Here is an 18,575-nt window from a genome sequence, read left to right on the forward strand (position 1 = left end):
CTCCTGTGAATATGGGTTCAGTCTGGGGAAAAAGAAGTATAATTATGGGAATTATTACAGTGGAAATTAACATTGTCAGCAATGACTGTAGAAAATGAGCAGTCAAGAGAAGTCAAAGATTCAAGACTCAAACTCAACATTCAAGAGGACCAAACTGCCTGAGGCTGTTGGGTCCATTAGGACGTCAGATCACGCTGGAGCTGTGTTTAGTAAAAAAGTTGGGAATAAAAGTTAGGTTTGGAGGGAATTGTATTATGACATTAAAGTAAATCTTTGCGGTAAGGCCTGGTGATGCAGTGTGCGTCTGTGTGTTGGATCTCCTCCCAAAGAGCACCAGTCCATCTACATCGGTGTCCCTGTGCCACGGGGGTACAGGCGCAAGCGGAGACGCCGGCGCTCCACGTCCAGCAGAGACGTGGGGGACCGAGACCACAGAGACCGCGAACGAGATCGCGACCGGGACCGGGCCCGAGAGATCCGCCACGATCATCACCGGCATGACCACAGGGATGAGAGGGACCGGTTCGACTTGGAGGAGGGCAGTTTGGATCTGCAGGAGCACAGCTTCCCTCCAGATGTCAGCCGTACGAGTGAGCCCCCTCTTCACGCTCTCGCACACGTACAAATGCGCACGGGCATCACACGTTTTCCCGCACGCCACTTCCTTTCCTGGCGCAGGACCGCACCCCGTGCAACGCGCATCCACTGAATCTTTCCTCCTACTCTTCTTACAAACACATACAACATCACCGATGCTGAAGACTCACGTGCTTGTGGAGGTCTGCTCATCACTCACAGTGCTGTCGGGTGATAGGTGGCCCCTGCCTCCTCTGCAGCTCCTTTCCCTCTCTCAGCCATTGATAGACTGGAGCAGCAGGTAACCCGTATCTCTGTCATTGCGCACCTGAGCGTTCCCTTTTCCAACCACCGCTGTGTGCGCTTTCACGCACTCGGGAGGCAGCGATCGGTGTGTGGAAGTGTAAAAATGCTCAGTGGTTCAGATTCAGCGGTAGGTGACAATAAAACTTTTTTGGAAAAGTAAACTATGTGTTCATTACATTAGGAGAAAAAGACACTTAGATGTAGGGGCATGATTCTAAAGTGCAGTTAATTTCTTTCCGCTATATGAACCAATGTTCATCAGGTGAGTAACTGCATAAAGCTCAGAATATCCATGATTCCTGATCACGTTCCTACGATTTTTTTTTTTTTGAGATACACAAACATTTACCTTACGTTACAGGGGTAGCTGTGCAAAGGTTTATCCGGGCATGATCTGAAAGTTATGGCGCATGAACATTTACGCATTACATGAGCTTAAGAGATCATGGGCGAAGTGAGTCTGGAAGAGGTGAGTTTTCGGACCCTTTTTAAATGTGGACAGAGATTCAGCAGTTCTGAGTGAGAGGGGGAGGTCCTTCCACCACAGCGGAGCCAGAACCGAGAACCTCCGTGCTTTACCTTTCGTACGTGGGACCACCAAGCGGGCAGATGTGGAAGAGTGTAGCAGTCTGGGTGGTGTCTAGCAAATGATCAAGTCTTGTAGATAGCTGGGAGCAGTTCTATTGATGCATTTCTAGGCCATAACCAGGGTCTTAAATTTGATCTGGACAGACAGGGCAATAATCACTTTTGTTAAGGACATGTTTCTCTCCAAGCTGTTTTTGTGCTGTGGTACTCTGGATATGTCCCCTTCTTTTCATAGCTCCCTAAAGTCTTCATCGCTCCCCATTGTGTAAAAGCACCTTGTAAAAAGACGGAGAACAAGTTAAAAATTATCTTGAGGCTTAACCTGAAACATTATTGCAGACACTTCTTGACTAATCTCCATATTTTAAATCACTGGAGTTTTTAATTGGGGGGTGCGATGGCGCAGGGGGTTGAACCAGGTTCCGCTCTCCAGTGGGTCTGGGGTTCGAGTCCTGCTTTGGGTGCCTTGCAACAGACTGGCGTCCCGTCCTGGGTGTGTCCAATCTCCCTCCAGCCTCGTGCCCTCTATTACCGGGATAGGCTCCGGCTCCCCGCGACCCCGTATGGGACAAGCGGTTTCAGATGATGTGAATTCTTAATGGCAACAGCATTCAGCTGTGAACACAAAGTGGAGGAAAGTCAAGGGGAAATACTTGGGACCGTTGTAACTTTTTGTGAGTTACCGCATCTCCCCCCCACGTTAATGCTGAGAGCCTACATTACATAAACTCCTGTTCATAAGCGCTGCTCTCATTTATGAATTCAGCTGCCAGCTTATATTCACCCAGCCTTTCATAGACAATGAATACAAACTCCACCCTGTTGTTCCAAACTGATGTTGAAGATCGATGGCATTGATCACTCATGCCCTTTCTGATCGACGCAGGGGGACGGCGGTGGCTCCGTGACCCACTGTTCGGTTCCTCTGTGGACGGCGGAAAAGCGAGAGCGGTCATGAATGAAACAGCATTTCATCGTCGTTAACTGAGTCGAGGGATGAATCTTCATGCGAGAAAGACATTTTGATATGGTGCCAAGTTGAAATCATATTGTGGCGCGCAGTGCCGTGGGTTTGGATGGGGCGAAGAAGGATGCGGAGGCGAATCGTTCATGATGAACGATTTAGTGAAACACCGACACAAGGGAAATGATGCTCTCGGTCCGAGGACCCCGTTTCCTCTCGGACCTGCGCTCACAGCCAGCCTTCCCAGCCTGCCTAGCACCCCCAGACTTTCTTCCAACTTACTTGGAGACACGGTCACCCCATAATTCTCCCCCAGTGGTTACACTCGTATTTAACATTATTTCCCATAATGCAACAATTTACATTAAACCAGTAATGTGGGTCATTACAATATTATTTGCATGGAGGCATCGATCAGCCACTTCTGAGTGCCAAATTGTGTTGTACCTTGCTGGGGCGCATGGCAAAAAGGGCTAAACGACTTTCGGCGGTCTGTCACCCACCAATAAACACACACTTTTACTGGCACGCTCCCACTTACAGCACACTGTGTGGTTTGTACCAGTAAGGTGAAGTCCACTGGTTTAGCGAGTGCGTGTGACCCAGGTGTGCTTGTAGTTCTGCGCAATTTCTGCCACCAGAGGTGTTTGGGATCTCAGAAAAACAACATGTTCTTTTCGCTCCCTCGCCGGTACAGGGAAGGCTAATAAAGCAAATTTCACAAATAACCAGGGAGCAAATGCACCCGTCGTAGAGGTTTGTCGGCGATATTTTCTCGTGTTTTTTTTTTTCCAAAATAGACCAATTTGTATTCATGGTGGCAAGATGGGAGAAAACACAAATTTTCCATCTTATCCTCGAATCTGTTACGTTTTCTAAGCACCCTCTGCCCGTCTTGTTCGGTGCCGTACCTGCTGCGCATTAATAAGAAGGCGGTGCTGGACCCACATAGTACCACAGCCGCTATAAACTTGGGCGAGAGCAAGGGACGGTAGGAGGGAAACCTGTACAAATATTTAATGTGCACACAGGGAGCCGGCAGGGTAAGAACACAGTACAAGTCCCAAGAGTCCCTGTTGTTGTACCTTTGTGAAAGGTACTTTAACCTCAGTTGCAATGGTAAAACATCCAGCTCCAATAATGTAGGCTCCTCCAAATAAGCCAAAATAACACATTGTCTAATCCGCTTGTCCCATACGGGGGTCGCGGGGAGCCGGAGCCTGAGCCGGAGCCTGAGCCTGAGCCGGAGCCTGAGCCGGAGCCTAACCCGGCAACACAGGGCGTAAGGCCGGAGGGGGAGGGGACACACCCAGGACGTGACGCCAGTCCATCACAAGGCACCCCAAGCGGGACTCGAACCCCAGACCCACCGGAGAGCAGGCCCTGGCCAAACCTGCTGCACCACCACGCCCCCCACACTGTCAATCTAATTCTTGTGTAAAACATAGCACATCATTCTGATTATGTAATAGTACAGTTGCAGTGTGTGCTTGATCCCACACACCTTTGTGCTGAAGGTGTTCTGAGTAACGGTCCTGGGTTTGTGTCTCTGTACCCCAGTGTCCCCGGCGGCAGAAAGACTGCGCTACATCTTGGGCGAGGAAGACGATATTCCCACTCCCACCCTCTTCACCGAGATGGACACACTGCAGCACGAGGGTGATGAGTTGGAATGGAAGGAGTCTGCCAGGTATCTACCTCCCACCCAGTAAAACGATATTTCCACATTTACATGACTTCATTTCGCAGCTGTTTTTATCCAAAATCACTTACAATGATAATTGATGAGTGTTTATGTATAGGCGGTGGGTGGCCAATATAACAGAAACACCACATGAAAAAGGAGTTTAACTTAACAGACACACACACACACACACATTGTCTGAAACCGCTTGTCCCAAGTGGGGTCGTGGCGAACCGGAGCCTAACCTGGCAACAGAGGGCGCAAGGCTGGAGGGGGAGGGGACACACCCAGGACGTGACGCCAGTCCATCACAAGGCACCCCAAGTGGGACTCGAACCCCAGACCCACCAGAGAGCGGGACCTGGCCGAACCCACTGCGCCACCGCCCCCCCTTTTTAATTAAGATATGAATTAGTTTTTATTGAATTTATTTTAAATTATAAATTCAATATGCTCAGCGCACAGTCCCTCATCTCTTGCATCATGCTCTCGGTGTTCTCGCTGCAGGTGGGTGAAGTTTGAGGAGAAGGTGGAGGAGGGTGGGGAGAGGTGGAGCAAGCCCCACGTGTCCACGCTGTCCCTGCACAGCCTGTTCGAGCTGCGCACGTGTCTGCAGGCAGGCACCGTGCTGCTGGACCTGGACGGATACTCCCTGCCCCAGATTGTGGGTGAGTCCACGGAGCGGGACGTTGTGGGGTCCGATATCGGCAGGGAGGATGGCAGTGTGATGTCAGTAACAGGCAGGCAAAGAACTGTGGTATTTATTGCTGCTTGTCCATACAAAAAACTGTGTTTTACTTTGGCCAATATGCATAATGATGTGGGTAGAAACTTGTGATGAATTGTCTACCTAAGAGTTGTATGAGTTAGATCTTACATGGTGTTGGACACCCCATGGCGAGTCATCACTGAGCAATACGCTGACCCCAAGCTCCACCCAACACCATGCACATGGGCCAATGCCAAACTCTCCACTCACAACCCTGTCCCCCCACAAGACGACATCATCGAGCGGCAGTTGGAAGAGGGCCTGATAAGCCCTGAACTGAGAGAGAGGATCGCCTTTGTTCTGCTCAGAAAGCACCGGCACCAGACCAAGAAGCCCATCCACCGTTCCCTGGCCGATATCGGCAAGACGACCTCCACGAGTGAGTCCGCCGCGATCCCCCTTCCGCTGCCGGCCTCCCGTCGGCCGCAGACGACACTGAACGCTGGGGACTCAGCCAGCTGATTCCTGCACATGTTTTTTTGTCAATGCTGATATATTTTTAACTTTGCAAATGACATTTTCAAGCATCTCACATTTTTCTCTTTTCCACATTTATCCGGAGACACCTCCTCGCCACCCGTCTGCGCAGTTGTGCTACTTGCCTGGAAAAAGCAGATCTCATGTTAAACTCCTTTCTGTGTCCCTCCCTCTGCCTTTCCTTCCTGCTCATGTCTTCTTCACCTTCTCGGCTTCCTACTCTTTGTCCGCATCCCCATGCTGCATGTTGTCTTCTTCTGATGCTTTCACTCGTAATCCTTTGGCGCCCCCCCACCCAGCCCGCAGTCCGAGCCGCAGCCCGAGCCGCAGCCCCAGCGCAGGGCCTGCCTACAATCGCTCCACTGAGGACCTGCGTATGAAGCAGGGGAGCAGCTACGGGCGTCTGCGTGAGTCAGCGTCTCTCCGGCTTTCTTTTTCTCATTCCCAGGTGCGAACCAGGATACCTGTGTGTTCAGAGCCAAAGCATCATAGGACAGCATAAAACCCCCAGAACTTCTTCAAGGATCTCAGACCTTTACAGGGTTGTCTCCCATTATATCGCTGTCATTTCCATTTATTTATTTAGCTGAATCTTTTCTCCAAAGCAACTTCCAAAGAACTCTGTGTAGTGTCATCAGCCCACACACCTTATTCACCAGGGTGATTTACACTGGGTCACTCATCCATACATCAGTGGAATGCACACACTCTCTCTATCCGTCACTCATACATTATGGGTGAACCTGAACAGCATGTCTTTGGAGTGTGGGAGGAAACCAGAGCACCTGGAGGAAACCCATGCAGACACAGGCAGAACATACAAACTCCACACAGACGGGGATCGAACCCAAATCCTCTCGCACCACCCAGGTGCAGTGAGACAGCAACGCTACTCGCTGTGCCACCGTGCTGCGTTTCAAAGCCTCGTGTGATGTGGCATTATGCAAAGTACGAAGCTGTGCTCTACCCATGCGCCTGTGTGCTTTGAGCGCCTATGTGCATGCGAGCTTCTCCGGCACGTTTTCTCTTCACACAGATCACACAAAATAATCACCCTGAACCAAAACAGCAGAGTGTAACAACAGAGTCCGTATGGCTGGGGTTATTAATCAGGAGCAACTGTCAGTTCCCTTGCAGGTTAAATACTAAGAAAAGTTGTGTTGCCTTTGGAATCATTTGAATCTTCAGTTGCGCATCCTAACTCTCACGTGGCGGGTGATGAGTAAATCCATACACAGACACATAGGTGCAGTAGAGGAACCGTGTCAAGAGTCTTGAACGAAGGGACTGAAACAAACCCCGCAGCGGTGGTGCTACTGCCGCCCACATAGGCTACGCAGTGTGTTTTGCTGTAGTGTACAGTGTACGGTGTTGTGTTTCAGGTCACGCTCAGAGTCGCAGCATGAATGACATCGCAGACACACCCAGCACTGACCAGGTAACCCGCTTACGCTGTACCCCGTGCCTTGCTGATCAGGAATGTTTTACATCAGCCGTGAAAGCCCATAACCTAATCGGCTACAGCACGTGTTGTGGGGACACATGGATCGAGCACAGAGATATATACACACTCCCACAATCACACACACCATAGTGCAGACACAAGGAAACTGCCCTGTTATAATCAGATGTGCTTCACTTATTATTATGTTAATAGAGATCTTACATAGGTTGAGGCTGAAAACTCTTTCTCCACCTCTCTTTCCTCCATGCACATGTAGACCAGTGACGAATAGCTCTTATTTCTCGTTACGATATAGGTATGGGTATGGGGGGGGCGTAGTCTTCAACTGCAGGTAAAGACAGCCCACGAAACAGTTTAAAAGAGATTGACACTCATAACGGAGCGTGGAAAGAGAATGCGTTCGAGGAAGCCAGGAGGAAAGCACGACTGCTGGGTAAGGCAGGAGCGCAGCGTTAATTGGGTTACGTATTGCCTTCGAAAGCACGCAGTTGTTTGATGCTGCGCTCCATCGCTGCAGTGCGGATGAGACGGGAGCGGTGCGGGAAAATTGCTGGCTCTAGCTTCAGGTCGGAATGAAGCGCCACGTCTCAGTTCTCATTTGTTAGAGAGAGCGTAATCGATCACGTGCTGGTCGGAAGCTCGATATGCGGCGTCATTTGTTCACGTCTGTTTTTCCTGTTCTCTGTTAAATAGGCATTAACTGCATTACTTTCCCCAGGGTGTCCACCTTTCTACCTTCATCGATGCAATTACATGATTGTTGGGTCTTCTCCTCTTGGCTGTAGTTGAATGTTGCTGAATGGTGAAGGGCAGCGTGGAGGGACTTGCTTTACTAAATGTGTTTTTTATTCCCTTCCTTCCTCCATGTGCCTACTGTACTTCTGCCCCATTGTACAATTCTGATCCATCGACTGCTCAGCTCAAGAATAAGTTCATGAAGAAGATCCCGCGGGATGCGGAAGCCTCCAACGTGCTGGTGGGGGAGGTGGACTTCCTGGAGAAGCCCTTTGTGGCCTTTGTGCGCCTAGCTCAGGCCACTACGCTGGGGGGCCTGACTGAGGTCCCCGTTCCCACCAGGTCAGGGCTGTCTCCTGCTGTCTCAGCGGCAATGTTTTTAAAACATGTGCTTTGTTCATATCTCTAAAGAACAGACTCTTCTGCCTCCACTTTAGGTTCTTGTTTATACTACTAGGCCCTCCTGGCAAAGCCAAGTCTTACAACGAGATCGGCCGTGCCATCGCCACTCTCATGGTGGATGACGTGAGTGTTTCTGTAGACCTTGTTGTCCGTTGGTATTGTCTTCCAGAGCTTGTTTTTTTTAAACGGTTTCTCCTCCATCCCCCCAGCTCTTCAGCGATGTGGCCTACAAGGCCCGGGATCGCGAGGATCTGATTGCTGGTATTGACGAGTTCCTGGATGAGGTTATTGTGTTACCCCCTGGAGAGTGGGACCCCAAAATCCGCATCGAGCCCCCCAAAAAACTGCCCTCAGCAGACAAGAGGTAACAGGGAGACTGTGGCAGGTATCTGATGGCTCAAGGCCTGTTTATGGACAGATGGCGTCTACGGTTGAGTGAAACATTGTCCCCACTTTCCCTTGGTTTCCTTGAAGGAAGTCAGTGTACTCTTTAAATGAGCTGGGCCAGATGAATGGGACAGTAGGAGGAGCCAGTGCTGTCAGTGAGGATGAAGAAATGCCTGCTGCACATGAACTGGGAGAGGAGCTGATGTTTACTGGGAGGTGGGTTGCTGGAGCAGATAAGAAAACTTATCGTTGAGTGGAATACGGTGCAAAGGCTTTGTGTCTACAAAGGTATTGCAGGAATTGATTGCACATCTCCTGCTTTGCTTTCTAAAAGGAGGTCCTTGTAATGTTTCCGTATTGGATCGCTTTAAGGAATTGGAGCTGACCTCAGGCAAGTGACGTCAGATAATTTAAAGAGCAATAGACATAAGTGAGAAATTCACAGGGCAACAGAAGAATGCAGGAGTTTATTTGCCATAAAAGCCACAAATTTCAGAGGCCACTGTCTCTGATGTAGGACAGCTAGGTGGAAAACCCTCTCCCATGATGTGCTGTACTTTGGGTGTCAGATTTTGTGGTGGTCTTCTGCTGGACATCAAGCGAAAGCTGCCCTGGCTGGCCAGTGACTTCTATGAGGGCTTCCACATCCAGTCAATTTCAGCAGTTCTCTTCATCTATCTGGGTTGTATCACCAATGCCATCACCTTTGGCGGCTTGCTGGGGGATGCCACTGACAACTACCAGGTGATCCTACCCCATACATCATCTCATATCCCAACTGCGTTTAGACGGTTTTCTCATCTCCTGTGTTTTCTCGAGTGTTTAAAGTGAATTGCAAGAAAAAAATTAAAGTGCTCTGCATAGTTTCCTTATTTACAAGAAGGTCCCGTATGAATGAAGACCTTTGTCAACTCTCTTTCATCAGGGTGTGATGGAGAGCTTTCTTGGAACGTCCCTGGCTGGGACAGTGTTCTGCCTCTTTAGTGGCCAGCCACTCATCATTCTCAGCTCTACAGGACCCATCCTCATCTTTGAGAAACTCCTTTTTGAATTCAGCAAGTGAGCTACCTGGACCGAGGGGCACACACGCATTGAGCTGTGAGGCCACCCTGGCAGTCATCTAGAGGCACATATCTGCAGTTTCAAAACCACCAGTACACAATCACAGATGTATTGATACACGCTTGTAGGATCATAGATGCACAATGTAAGAACAATAGTAGAAGACATAGCCAGTTGTGGTCATGGAAAAGGAATAAGGTTGGATACTGAACTGCTAGAGTGAAATCTTGGATTGTGAAGTTCTACACTTCGAGAGTCAGTAAGGGTCTTTGATGTGTGTTCTCCTCACACATCTCTCTTTCTACCTTTCTCAGGAGCAACAGCATTGATTACATGGAACTGCGTTTGTGGATTGGGATCCACTCCTGTCTCCAGTGCTTTCTGCTGGTCGCCACGGACGCCAGCTACATCATCAAGTACATCACCCGTTTCACCGAGGAAGGCTTCTCTAGCCTCATCTCCTTCATCTTCATCTCTGACGCCATCAAGAAGATGGTGGGCTCCTTCAAATACTACCCCATAAACACAGACTTCAAACCTGACTATGTCACCACGTACAGATGCGAATGCCTGGCCCCTGACCAAGGTGAGCCCATCCAACAATGGGCAGGGCAGACTGGATGGCTTCAAAGTGATGTTGGGATTGATTTCTTAGCCCACCTAAGAAGGACACCACTAGGCTGTGTCAACACACATCTTTAAATAAGCTGTGGGCTGACTGGGCGGGTGGGGCAGGTGCTAGATCACATAAGATGTTCTGCTTAGTTCATAGTGGAGAGTAGTGGGATGTGTTAAACATGACCGCTGTCCATTCCATGGTGGATAAGCCTTCAAACGTAGCTGGCTTGCCCAATAAATGCCTTTTTGAGGCTTAAGGAGCTAGTTTAAGAATCTCAAAGGGAAAACGGAATATGTTTGGGATGGGGAATGCAGTTATTTGACTATTGTAACTGATTTGTATTATGTTTGTTTTTGCTCCACAAACACCAATGGGCTGCTGACTGGTCTGAGTGAGTATCCTTTACCGTGCCTGCATGACATCTACCGACTTCTTTTCATTCTCTCTTTAACGTTACTTACTATACCTGGTGTCAAATTAGACACTCGATGTTTTGCAGAGATGCTGAAATTGATTTGAAATTATTTTTTTCTCTCTCTTCTTCCTCGTCCTGCTTGTCCTTTCTTCTTCCGGGCTCCTTGTGCGGACAGTGGCATGGATGATGTTCAATGTTTTAGCGCTGCTAGCCCCAGACAACAGCACTAATCTCTCTTTGGTAAGTAATGGCTCTGTGAGGGTTTGCAAGGCTCCCCAAAATAGTTTCTCAACAAGTGGCAAATGACACACTTGCAAATCACTGCATCGTCATTACTTATGTTCATTTGCAGCAGAGATGTCAGTCCTCAGCACCACGTGCATCAGATAAACACTTGAAATGTGCTTCAATAGGTGTTGAGAGGGTTCCCTATTTTGTGTCTCAATCAGCGTCTGATGTTTTAGGCTCAATTATGCTGTTTGCTCCCATTCTCTCTCTTTCTCTCTCTCTCTGTCTTTTTTCTCTCTCTATTTTTTCTCTCCCTTTTTTCTCTTTTTCTCTTTCAATACCTTCCCCCCGGTCATCTTTCCGCCATGTCTCTTTCTGCCTTCCCCATTCGACCCCCTTCCCCACCCCTTAGCTCAATATGACAGCACTGGACTGGAGTCAACTGAGCAAGAAGGAGTGCCTCAAGTACGGGGGTACCCTGGTGGGCAAGTCCTGCAAGTTTGTCCCTGACCTGGCACTCATGTCCTTCATACTCTTCTTTGGCACCTACTCCATGACAGTCTCACTGAAGAAGTTCAAGTTCAGCCGTTACTTCCCCACAAAGGTAAAAAAAAAAAAAAGAAAAAAAAAGTAATTGGATGTGCTTTTCTAAATTGAAACACATCGCATATGGACACCTGGGGTAAAACTACCCCTACGGTTTAGAATGACACACGGTGAAGTGGATATTCCTTGAACAACATTTACATCTACCTGATGCTTTCTTCCAAAGCAACTTACAATGTTAGCGCACCTACACTTATATACCCAATTATACAGATGGGTAATTTAGGGTAAGTACCTTGCTCAAAGGAACTACAGCTGGAGGTGGCATTCGAACCTGCGGCCTTCGAGTCCAAAGGCAGCGCTTTTAATCACTGTGTTACCAGCTGTCCCACACAGCAGAAAAGTAAACTATGAACACTGGAAAAAAAATTGCAATAAAAACTACACAAATGTTAGTACACTGTTAAAGGCACTGATAAAATAATAATAAAACTGAACGTTATGTTGTTATTAATGAGTAAAAATAGTCTTTCTTTAGCTATACATTACATCCTTCATAGCTCTTTTCCTATCGAAACCACTTCTTCCAGTCCATTTCTCCCCGATCCTAGATTCTGCCACTATTTCTGTCCTTGGCTGCTGAGTGTTTTGTTTTCCTACTGACCTCTGATACATCCAAGCTGTATGGTCCCATGGACATAAAGGTCATGGACACTCATTTTGATTTTCATGACCTGTTACTTGGTGTCATAGGTAACAGTATATGTAAGAACGTCTATATCAAAAGAATGTGGTGTTTCCGTTTCTAAACACAGCCTGGTTAAAGGGTTATTTTATTCTATTTCAGCTACCGTTATTGGGAATAAATGAAATTATTTGCTGTGTTTTCTTTTTTAATCTTTAGTTTTTTTCTTTCTCTGGTCTTTATTATTTGCTTGTGTTGGGCTTTGATCTCTCTGTTTACTTCTGCTGTCTCTCACTATATCTGCTTCCGCTTGTCAATTTTTCCATCGTTTCTGTGTGTTTGTTTTCATGCGATTCCCGTTATGCTTGTGTGCTCAGCTTCGGAAGCTCATCAGCGATTTTGCCATCTTCATGTCAATCCTGACATTTGTTGGCCTTGATATGCTGATGGGCCTCAAAACTCCAAAACTTATTGTTCCGACAGAGTTTAAGGTACTTTACCTGATTTGTTCGATTGTCACGTTCTGTTTATTCATGCATGAGCATCCGTCCATGCCACCGTCTCGCTGACCTCTCGCTCCGCTCTCAGCCAACCCGTCCTGATCGTGGCTGGATGGTGATGCCATTTGGGAAGAACCCCTGGTGGATGTATCTGGCCAGCTCTGTCCCTGCCCTTCTTGTCACTATTCTCATCTTCATGGACCAGCAGATAAGTGCTGTCATCGTCAACCGCAAGGAAAACAAGTTAAAGGTAGACCAGCTTTTACTTCAGACCTTAGATATATTAAGCATAACCTGTGAACAGTAGATGCATGTTTCATTATAGTATCATCCAGCTCAATGTTTGTCTGTGTGCATGTGTGTGTCTCGGAATAGAAAGGATGCGGGTACCACCTGGACCTCTTCTGGGTGGGCGTTCTGATGGCAGCCTGCTCCTTCGTGGGGCTGCCATGGTATGTGGCAGCCACTGTCATCTCCATCGCCCACATCGACTCTCTGAAGATGGAAAGCGAGAGCAGCGCACCTGGGGAGCAGCCACAGTTCCTGGGAGTACGGTGAGAGAGCACAGAGATTGCGAGGAAACAGCACAGATGGACAGAAGGGTGCGGAGAGGGCGGCACTGTGATTTAGACACAGACATGCTATGCTGTACCCACTCTCGTTTTCTCTTCGTGCGTACCTGCGTGTGCATGTGTGTAGGGAGCAGAGATTGACGGGGATCCTGGTATTTGTGCTCACTGGCGTCTCCATCTTCCTTGCTCCCGTACTGCAGGTAAGGTGTTGAAACAATGATGGGGTGATGGAAATGCAGCGATATTCCGAAAGCGCACTCTGTTAGGTACAAGAGCAAGTACTGGTGTGGCACTGCAAGTAATGCTCGTACTGTGAGGTGCCTGACCTGAGCATTCAGATGTACGTCTGTATGCATGCATGTATGTATGTCTGGATGTCTCACAGCCCTGGGTGGTGTGAGAGGATGTGGGTTCGATCCCCGCTCGGTCTGTGTGGAGTTAGCATGTTCTCCCTGTGTCTGTGTGGGTTTCCTCTGGGTGCTCTGGTTTCCTCCCACAGTCCAAAGACATGCTGTTCAGGTTCACCCATAGTGTGTGAGTGAGTGACAGAGAGAGTGTGTGTGTTCCACTGATGTATGGATGAGTGACCCAGTGTAAGTAGTGTATTTAGCAGTGTAAGTCACCCACTGTGGTGAATAAGGTGTGTGGGCTGATAACACTACACAGAGTTCATTGGAAGTCGCTTTGGAGAAAAGCATCTGCTAAATAAATAAATGCAAATGTAGAATCCAGCTCAGCGTGTGCAGAGATTGCATGTTTTCTCTGTGCTTTCAATACAAAGACCAGCATGAACAAATGAAATGATAAATCATACCCTCCCTTAGCATAAAAACCTTGTAACTGGCTGTGATGAGTTAAATTCACCTCTATGACGTGTTCGAGCACTGATGGTTATGCTGTATCCCTTAAATCAGCCAGGGTTCCATTATTTAGATCAGATACTCAAATAATGGCAATGGCAGTGATCTGTCCTGATGCGGTTTTCTGTGTTGTACGCTAACATGTTTCTCTCAATGTTTCCACAGTTCATCCCTATGCCAGTGCTGTACGGTGTATTTCTCTACATGGGTGTAGCTTCTCTCAGCGGCATCCAGGTGTGTGTCCGCATGCCATTGTCATAGATGCGTATCGCAGGTTAAAGGCTGAAGGAACTATGTGGCCTCATCTGGATATAAACTGAAATATTCGGGTATATTTTAAACAATGGCACCATTTCTATATAGCTGGATGTGTACGCTCACCACTCTGTATTTGTTCTATAAAATTACAAATTTTAACCTTTACAACACTTGGAAAAGGTAAGAAATGCAGGACAGGTTGGACAGGTCATCGGTCATATAGACGGGACATGCTAGTCATTCAATCTCTAGCAAAGGAGAAGCCTGAGAAGACCTTGAGTAATCCTGCCATTAAAATAATAGAATTATAAAAACTGAACCGTAACAGTCTATCAACATGAAGCACAGGAGCTATAAACATTGTTGCTCTGCAAGTTTTTCATGGTCCAGTGCGTACAGTAAACTAAAATATCATTGATTGTCAATAAGGATTTGCTGGGACGAAGAGACAGAATGGGGGCATTCCTGTGTAGCTCATTTGGTAGTGCGACGCAGTACAGCATTTCTGCCTAGAAACCATTAACCAGGCATTCGTGAGAGATTCATCAGGGATTGAAGTGTCTGGGAAACCTGCAGTTCCAGATTTAATTAGCTCATGAGCAGAACGGGCCATCGCCAAGGTCAGTATGCAGTTAGCACCATGTGATCAGGCAGCTGTTCCAGCTCATGACTGAGGAACCATCAGGTGCTTGCATTATATCGAATACTCAACACTGGTTTGATTCTTGAGTGAAAGAGTGGTGGAACAAACCTGAAGTTTTTCTGTCTGTTCCTCCAGTTCTGGGAAAGGATCAAGCTGTACCTGATGCCCCCCAAGCATCAACCTGACCTATCATTCCTACGCCATGTTCCCTTGCGTCGGGTACACCTCTTCACCTTGGTGCAGATAATCTGCCTGGCTGTGCTCTGGATCCTGAAGTCCACCGTGTTGGCCATAATTTTCCCAGTCATGGTATAGGCTGCTCCTACAGTCTCCACTAGGGTCACATAAAGACTACCAAGGGTAACTCTTGATGGTGAAGCATTTTCGTGTTTCTTTTCTATCCCTCTCTCTCTTTGCTCTCCCTTTCCAAGATTTTGGGGCTGATGGTGGTGCGGAAGATGCTGGATATGGTATTCTCTCAGCATGACCTAGCCTGGCTCGATGACCTTCTGCCTGAAAAGGAGAAGAAGGTGGATGAGAAGAAGAAGAAAGACAAGAAGAAACAAAGAGGAGAAGACGACAGTGAAGACGAAGTGAGAGATTAACTGACACGTAGAGGTCTTCGTACACTCATGGAGGCTGACTGGTGCTGCTCTCCCTAAGGGTCTCTTTAAGGCAATGTATTTCCAGCCCATGCTCTATGTAATCAAAAGCGTAACCTTATTTTTATACCAGGTCTGCTCCTTCTCAAGGTAACTCAGGTTAGTCCTGATTGCTGGGTCATTGAATCCAGCTACTCTTTTGTGTATATTAGCCTGGGATTTCACTCGCTGTTATGTTTTTTCATCAATATCTTCTGTTGCATTCATAACATGAGTGATATTGCAGTGTTATTGTACAAGTAAAGTCCATGTTTATTAGGGCACCATGGTATCGGTGTATGGATATCTCTGTCCTCTGCACCAGTATACCTCCCAGGAAAGGTTCCCATTGGACACACCGATTCCTCCACAGACAAAGATGAGCATATCTATATTCTTATAGCACAGACATTAATTTCACTTCAGTTACAGTGGACACTTTGCACCTTTGGTGAACTCTTGTACAGAGTCATTTATACCCAAAAGATATACTGCTTGGTTCTATGTGATGTTGCTGCAGACACAAGCTGAGTTTTTAAAAACTATTTTTGTTTTTCCTTCTGATTGTCTTCCATCACCCTGTCTTCCTGCATTCCTCTGCCTTATGCTATTTTAATTCCTCCTTTTACCCCTGTGCCTATCGTTTGTCCTCTCTCTTTTTGACACTTTCTTTACCATTCTCCCTCATGTATCCCAATGCTGACCCTCACGACTCTTGCAAACTCATGTGAACAGGAGAAGTACCATCCTTATTCCAACTGCTCCCCTTCTGGGTCAGATCTGGACCGCAGGTACTGTGTGAATCAGATACGTGGGCCTTCGGACTGTGGTAGAATTCATCAGCTCACCTACACCTTCTCCATACTTCCTTCATACACTCAGTAGAATAACTCTTAGATCCCATAGCTTCTATTCCACTTAAACTACATTTATTTGACAGGTACATTAGTCCAGGCTGACTTGTAGAATTTAGATATAACAACCCTAAATATACCACTATATATGTGTATATAATGTCAAGGTATGAAGGCATAAAAACTTTTTTTTAAAACTTTGTAGAGACAGTAGTAAATAATAAATGTGAGCATTATGGTTTATACGCAGTACAAGCAGATCCTCTTGTATTGTGTGGATGGATGGATGGATGGATGGATGGATAGATAGATAGATAGATAATGTGTACTCTATATATCTATATATGTACAGTATAGAGTACACAGTATCTATCTATAGACATAGATATCTATCTAGATAGATAGATGTAATGCATAAATTGTACTTTTGCTGAGATGTACATCACTTTGGACAAAAGCATCTGCTAAATGAATGTAAATGCTAAATGAATAAAAGTAAATGTAAATAGATAGATAGATAGATAGATAACACTGTGTGAGTACATTGCAATGACTTGCTGTTGATGTGAACTGCCTTGTGTTTCCTGAGATTGGTCCCAGATGCTTACCTAACTGGATCAGCTGTAATGAAACATTTTGGTGTATCTCCTTTGACATATCTATTTTATGTCTCTTGCACCACGTTTGATCTCTCCCTTGTTCACTGCATGCGCCCCACAGCATTACCCTGCACCTGAAGATCTCGTGCCCTCCATCACCCGCTGGGCCCCTGGCTCGAGGCATGACCTGCGCCGTCCCCCAGGTCAAGATTGAGATGGAATCGGACTACGAAGACACTGACGCCGACCACCGCCATCGGGACATGAGCAGTGAGACCACACTGTAGATGATGGCCACTGTGAGGAAGTGCTGGAGAGAAAACATACGTGCGCATAGTGTGGGTGCTAACAGAGCTCCCACTCGGAGACTGTGACCCTTACAGGAAATGTCCTTGACTGCTTTGTGAGTGACAAGAAACCCTTTTTCCGGAACTTACAGACATTCGTGAAGAACTACAGGAAAGCACAGCCGTGCACACACTGAGACAATGAAACGCATTCCCAGTCTAGGACTTCATTCATTTGCTCTTTCACATTCACATTTCCTTTTATCTCCTGTTTCAGCCTTGCTAGAGTTTATATTAATATTCCAGGAAAACAAACACACACACACACACACACACACACACACACACACACACACACACACATTTTCTGAACCGCTCATCCCATACGGGGTCGCGGGGAACCGGAGCCTACCCAGCAACACAGGGCGTAAGGCCGGAGGGGGAGGGGACACACCCAGGACGGGATGCCAGTCCGTCGCAAGGCACCCCAAGCAGGACTGGAACCCCAGACCCACTAGAGAGCAGGACCCGGTCCAACCCACTGCACCACTGCACCCCCTATATACAATAGTATTGACAGATAAATGGTCCTCCTTTCAAATTTGTGTACACACACACACACTGTGCTTCCTGAAAGTATGTGAACACTACAGGGATCGTTTGTTATTTCTCTATAAAATACGAAAGGAAACATAAAATCTAAATCTTAGTCTTATAAAATTAGTAAATGACTATGATTTACACAAGTGATTCTTTTTACCTACTTGGTTTAACCAATGCAACATGGGGTTCACTTATTTTTTCACCTGCACTACTTTCATGTTTCTACAACACACACACACTTTCCGCTAGAGAAACATATGGAACTAGTCATTACACACATGTAATGTCACACGAGAAAGACTGTTTCTTATTAAATGATCATTTTGTGGTCAAACCAAGGAGACACATGGGTTCACCTACTTTCACGCATGGTGTGTGTATATATGTACATATATTCCTTCCTGTGTACATTTTATGTACAAATATAAATACAGACAATTATTGACTTTATTAGCAGTCTGTTTGAAAGATAATGGAACAGTATAAATGACCTCTGACATTCAATTAACCAAAACATTCAAAAATTCCATCCTGGGGATTATTAAAAATACGCATTATTTGTTTGAGTGTTAAGACAGTCATTACCTTTATTGAATGGCTGTATCAGGTTGGCTGCTCCATTGTTGCAAACTCTTCTTACCAGCAAGCGGATCACAGCACCTTCACCTCCTGTTCACTACATCTCACTCCAAATGGAAGTCATTAATGAGAGCAGGTTAAGAACAATTGGGGTTCAGGCCCTAGTTTTTTGTTTATTGCACTTAAAGTGGAAAATGATATTATTACCGTTCATTCAGATCTGTTTATTTTTACTATGCTTTATTATTCTTGGATGTATGAGTGAAATGTG

The 18,575-nt window shown here is 46.7% G+C and overlaps 1 protein-coding gene across 1 annotated transcript; it reads left to right on the forward strand.

Annotated features, from left to right (window-relative positions):
• The first annotated feature begins 537 nt into the window (after positions 1-537).
• Positions 538-17,195, forward strand: slc4a5a (solute carrier family 4 member 5a). Its single transcript, XM_018762482.2, has 24 exons — positions 538-590; positions 3,995-4,124; positions 4,626-4,786; positions 5,117-5,270; positions 5,677-5,771; positions 6,747-6,802; positions 7,749-7,906; positions 8,002-8,089; positions 8,176-8,330; positions 8,441-8,569; positions 8,923-9,097; positions 9,279-9,412; positions 9,730-10,001; positions 10,625-10,689; positions 11,090-11,281; positions 12,286-12,399; positions 12,497-12,658; positions 12,784-12,962; positions 13,108-13,180; positions 14,006-14,074; positions 14,877-15,050; positions 15,173-15,334; positions 16,118-16,173; positions 16,957-17,195. Coding segments are annotated over exons 1-24 (3,120 nt in total). The 5' UTR covers positions 538-589; the 3' UTR covers positions 17,123-17,195.
• The last annotated feature ends 1,380 nt before the right edge of the window (positions 17,196-18,575 follow it).

This window comes from Scleropages formosus, chromosome 12 (assembly GCF_900964775.1).
Source record: "Scleropages formosus chromosome 12, fSclFor1.1, whole genome shotgun sequence".
NCBI lineage: Eukaryota > Metazoa > Chordata > Actinopteri > Osteoglossiformes > Osteoglossidae > Scleropages > Scleropages formosus.

What these genes read in the sequence shown, in the direction of transcription:
- slc4a5a (XM_018762482.2), top strand. An exon ending in CTGCCCTCAGCAGACAAGAG is followed by an intron (nt 8,331 to 8,440) that starts GTAACAGGGAGA and finishes GTTTCCTTGAAG; the next exon opens with GAAGTCAGTGTACTCTTTAA. An exon ending in CCACAGTTCCTGGGAGTACG is followed by an intron (nt 12,963 to 13,107) that starts GTGAGAGAGCAC and finishes GCATGTGTGTAG; the next exon opens with GGAGCAGAGATTGACGGGGA.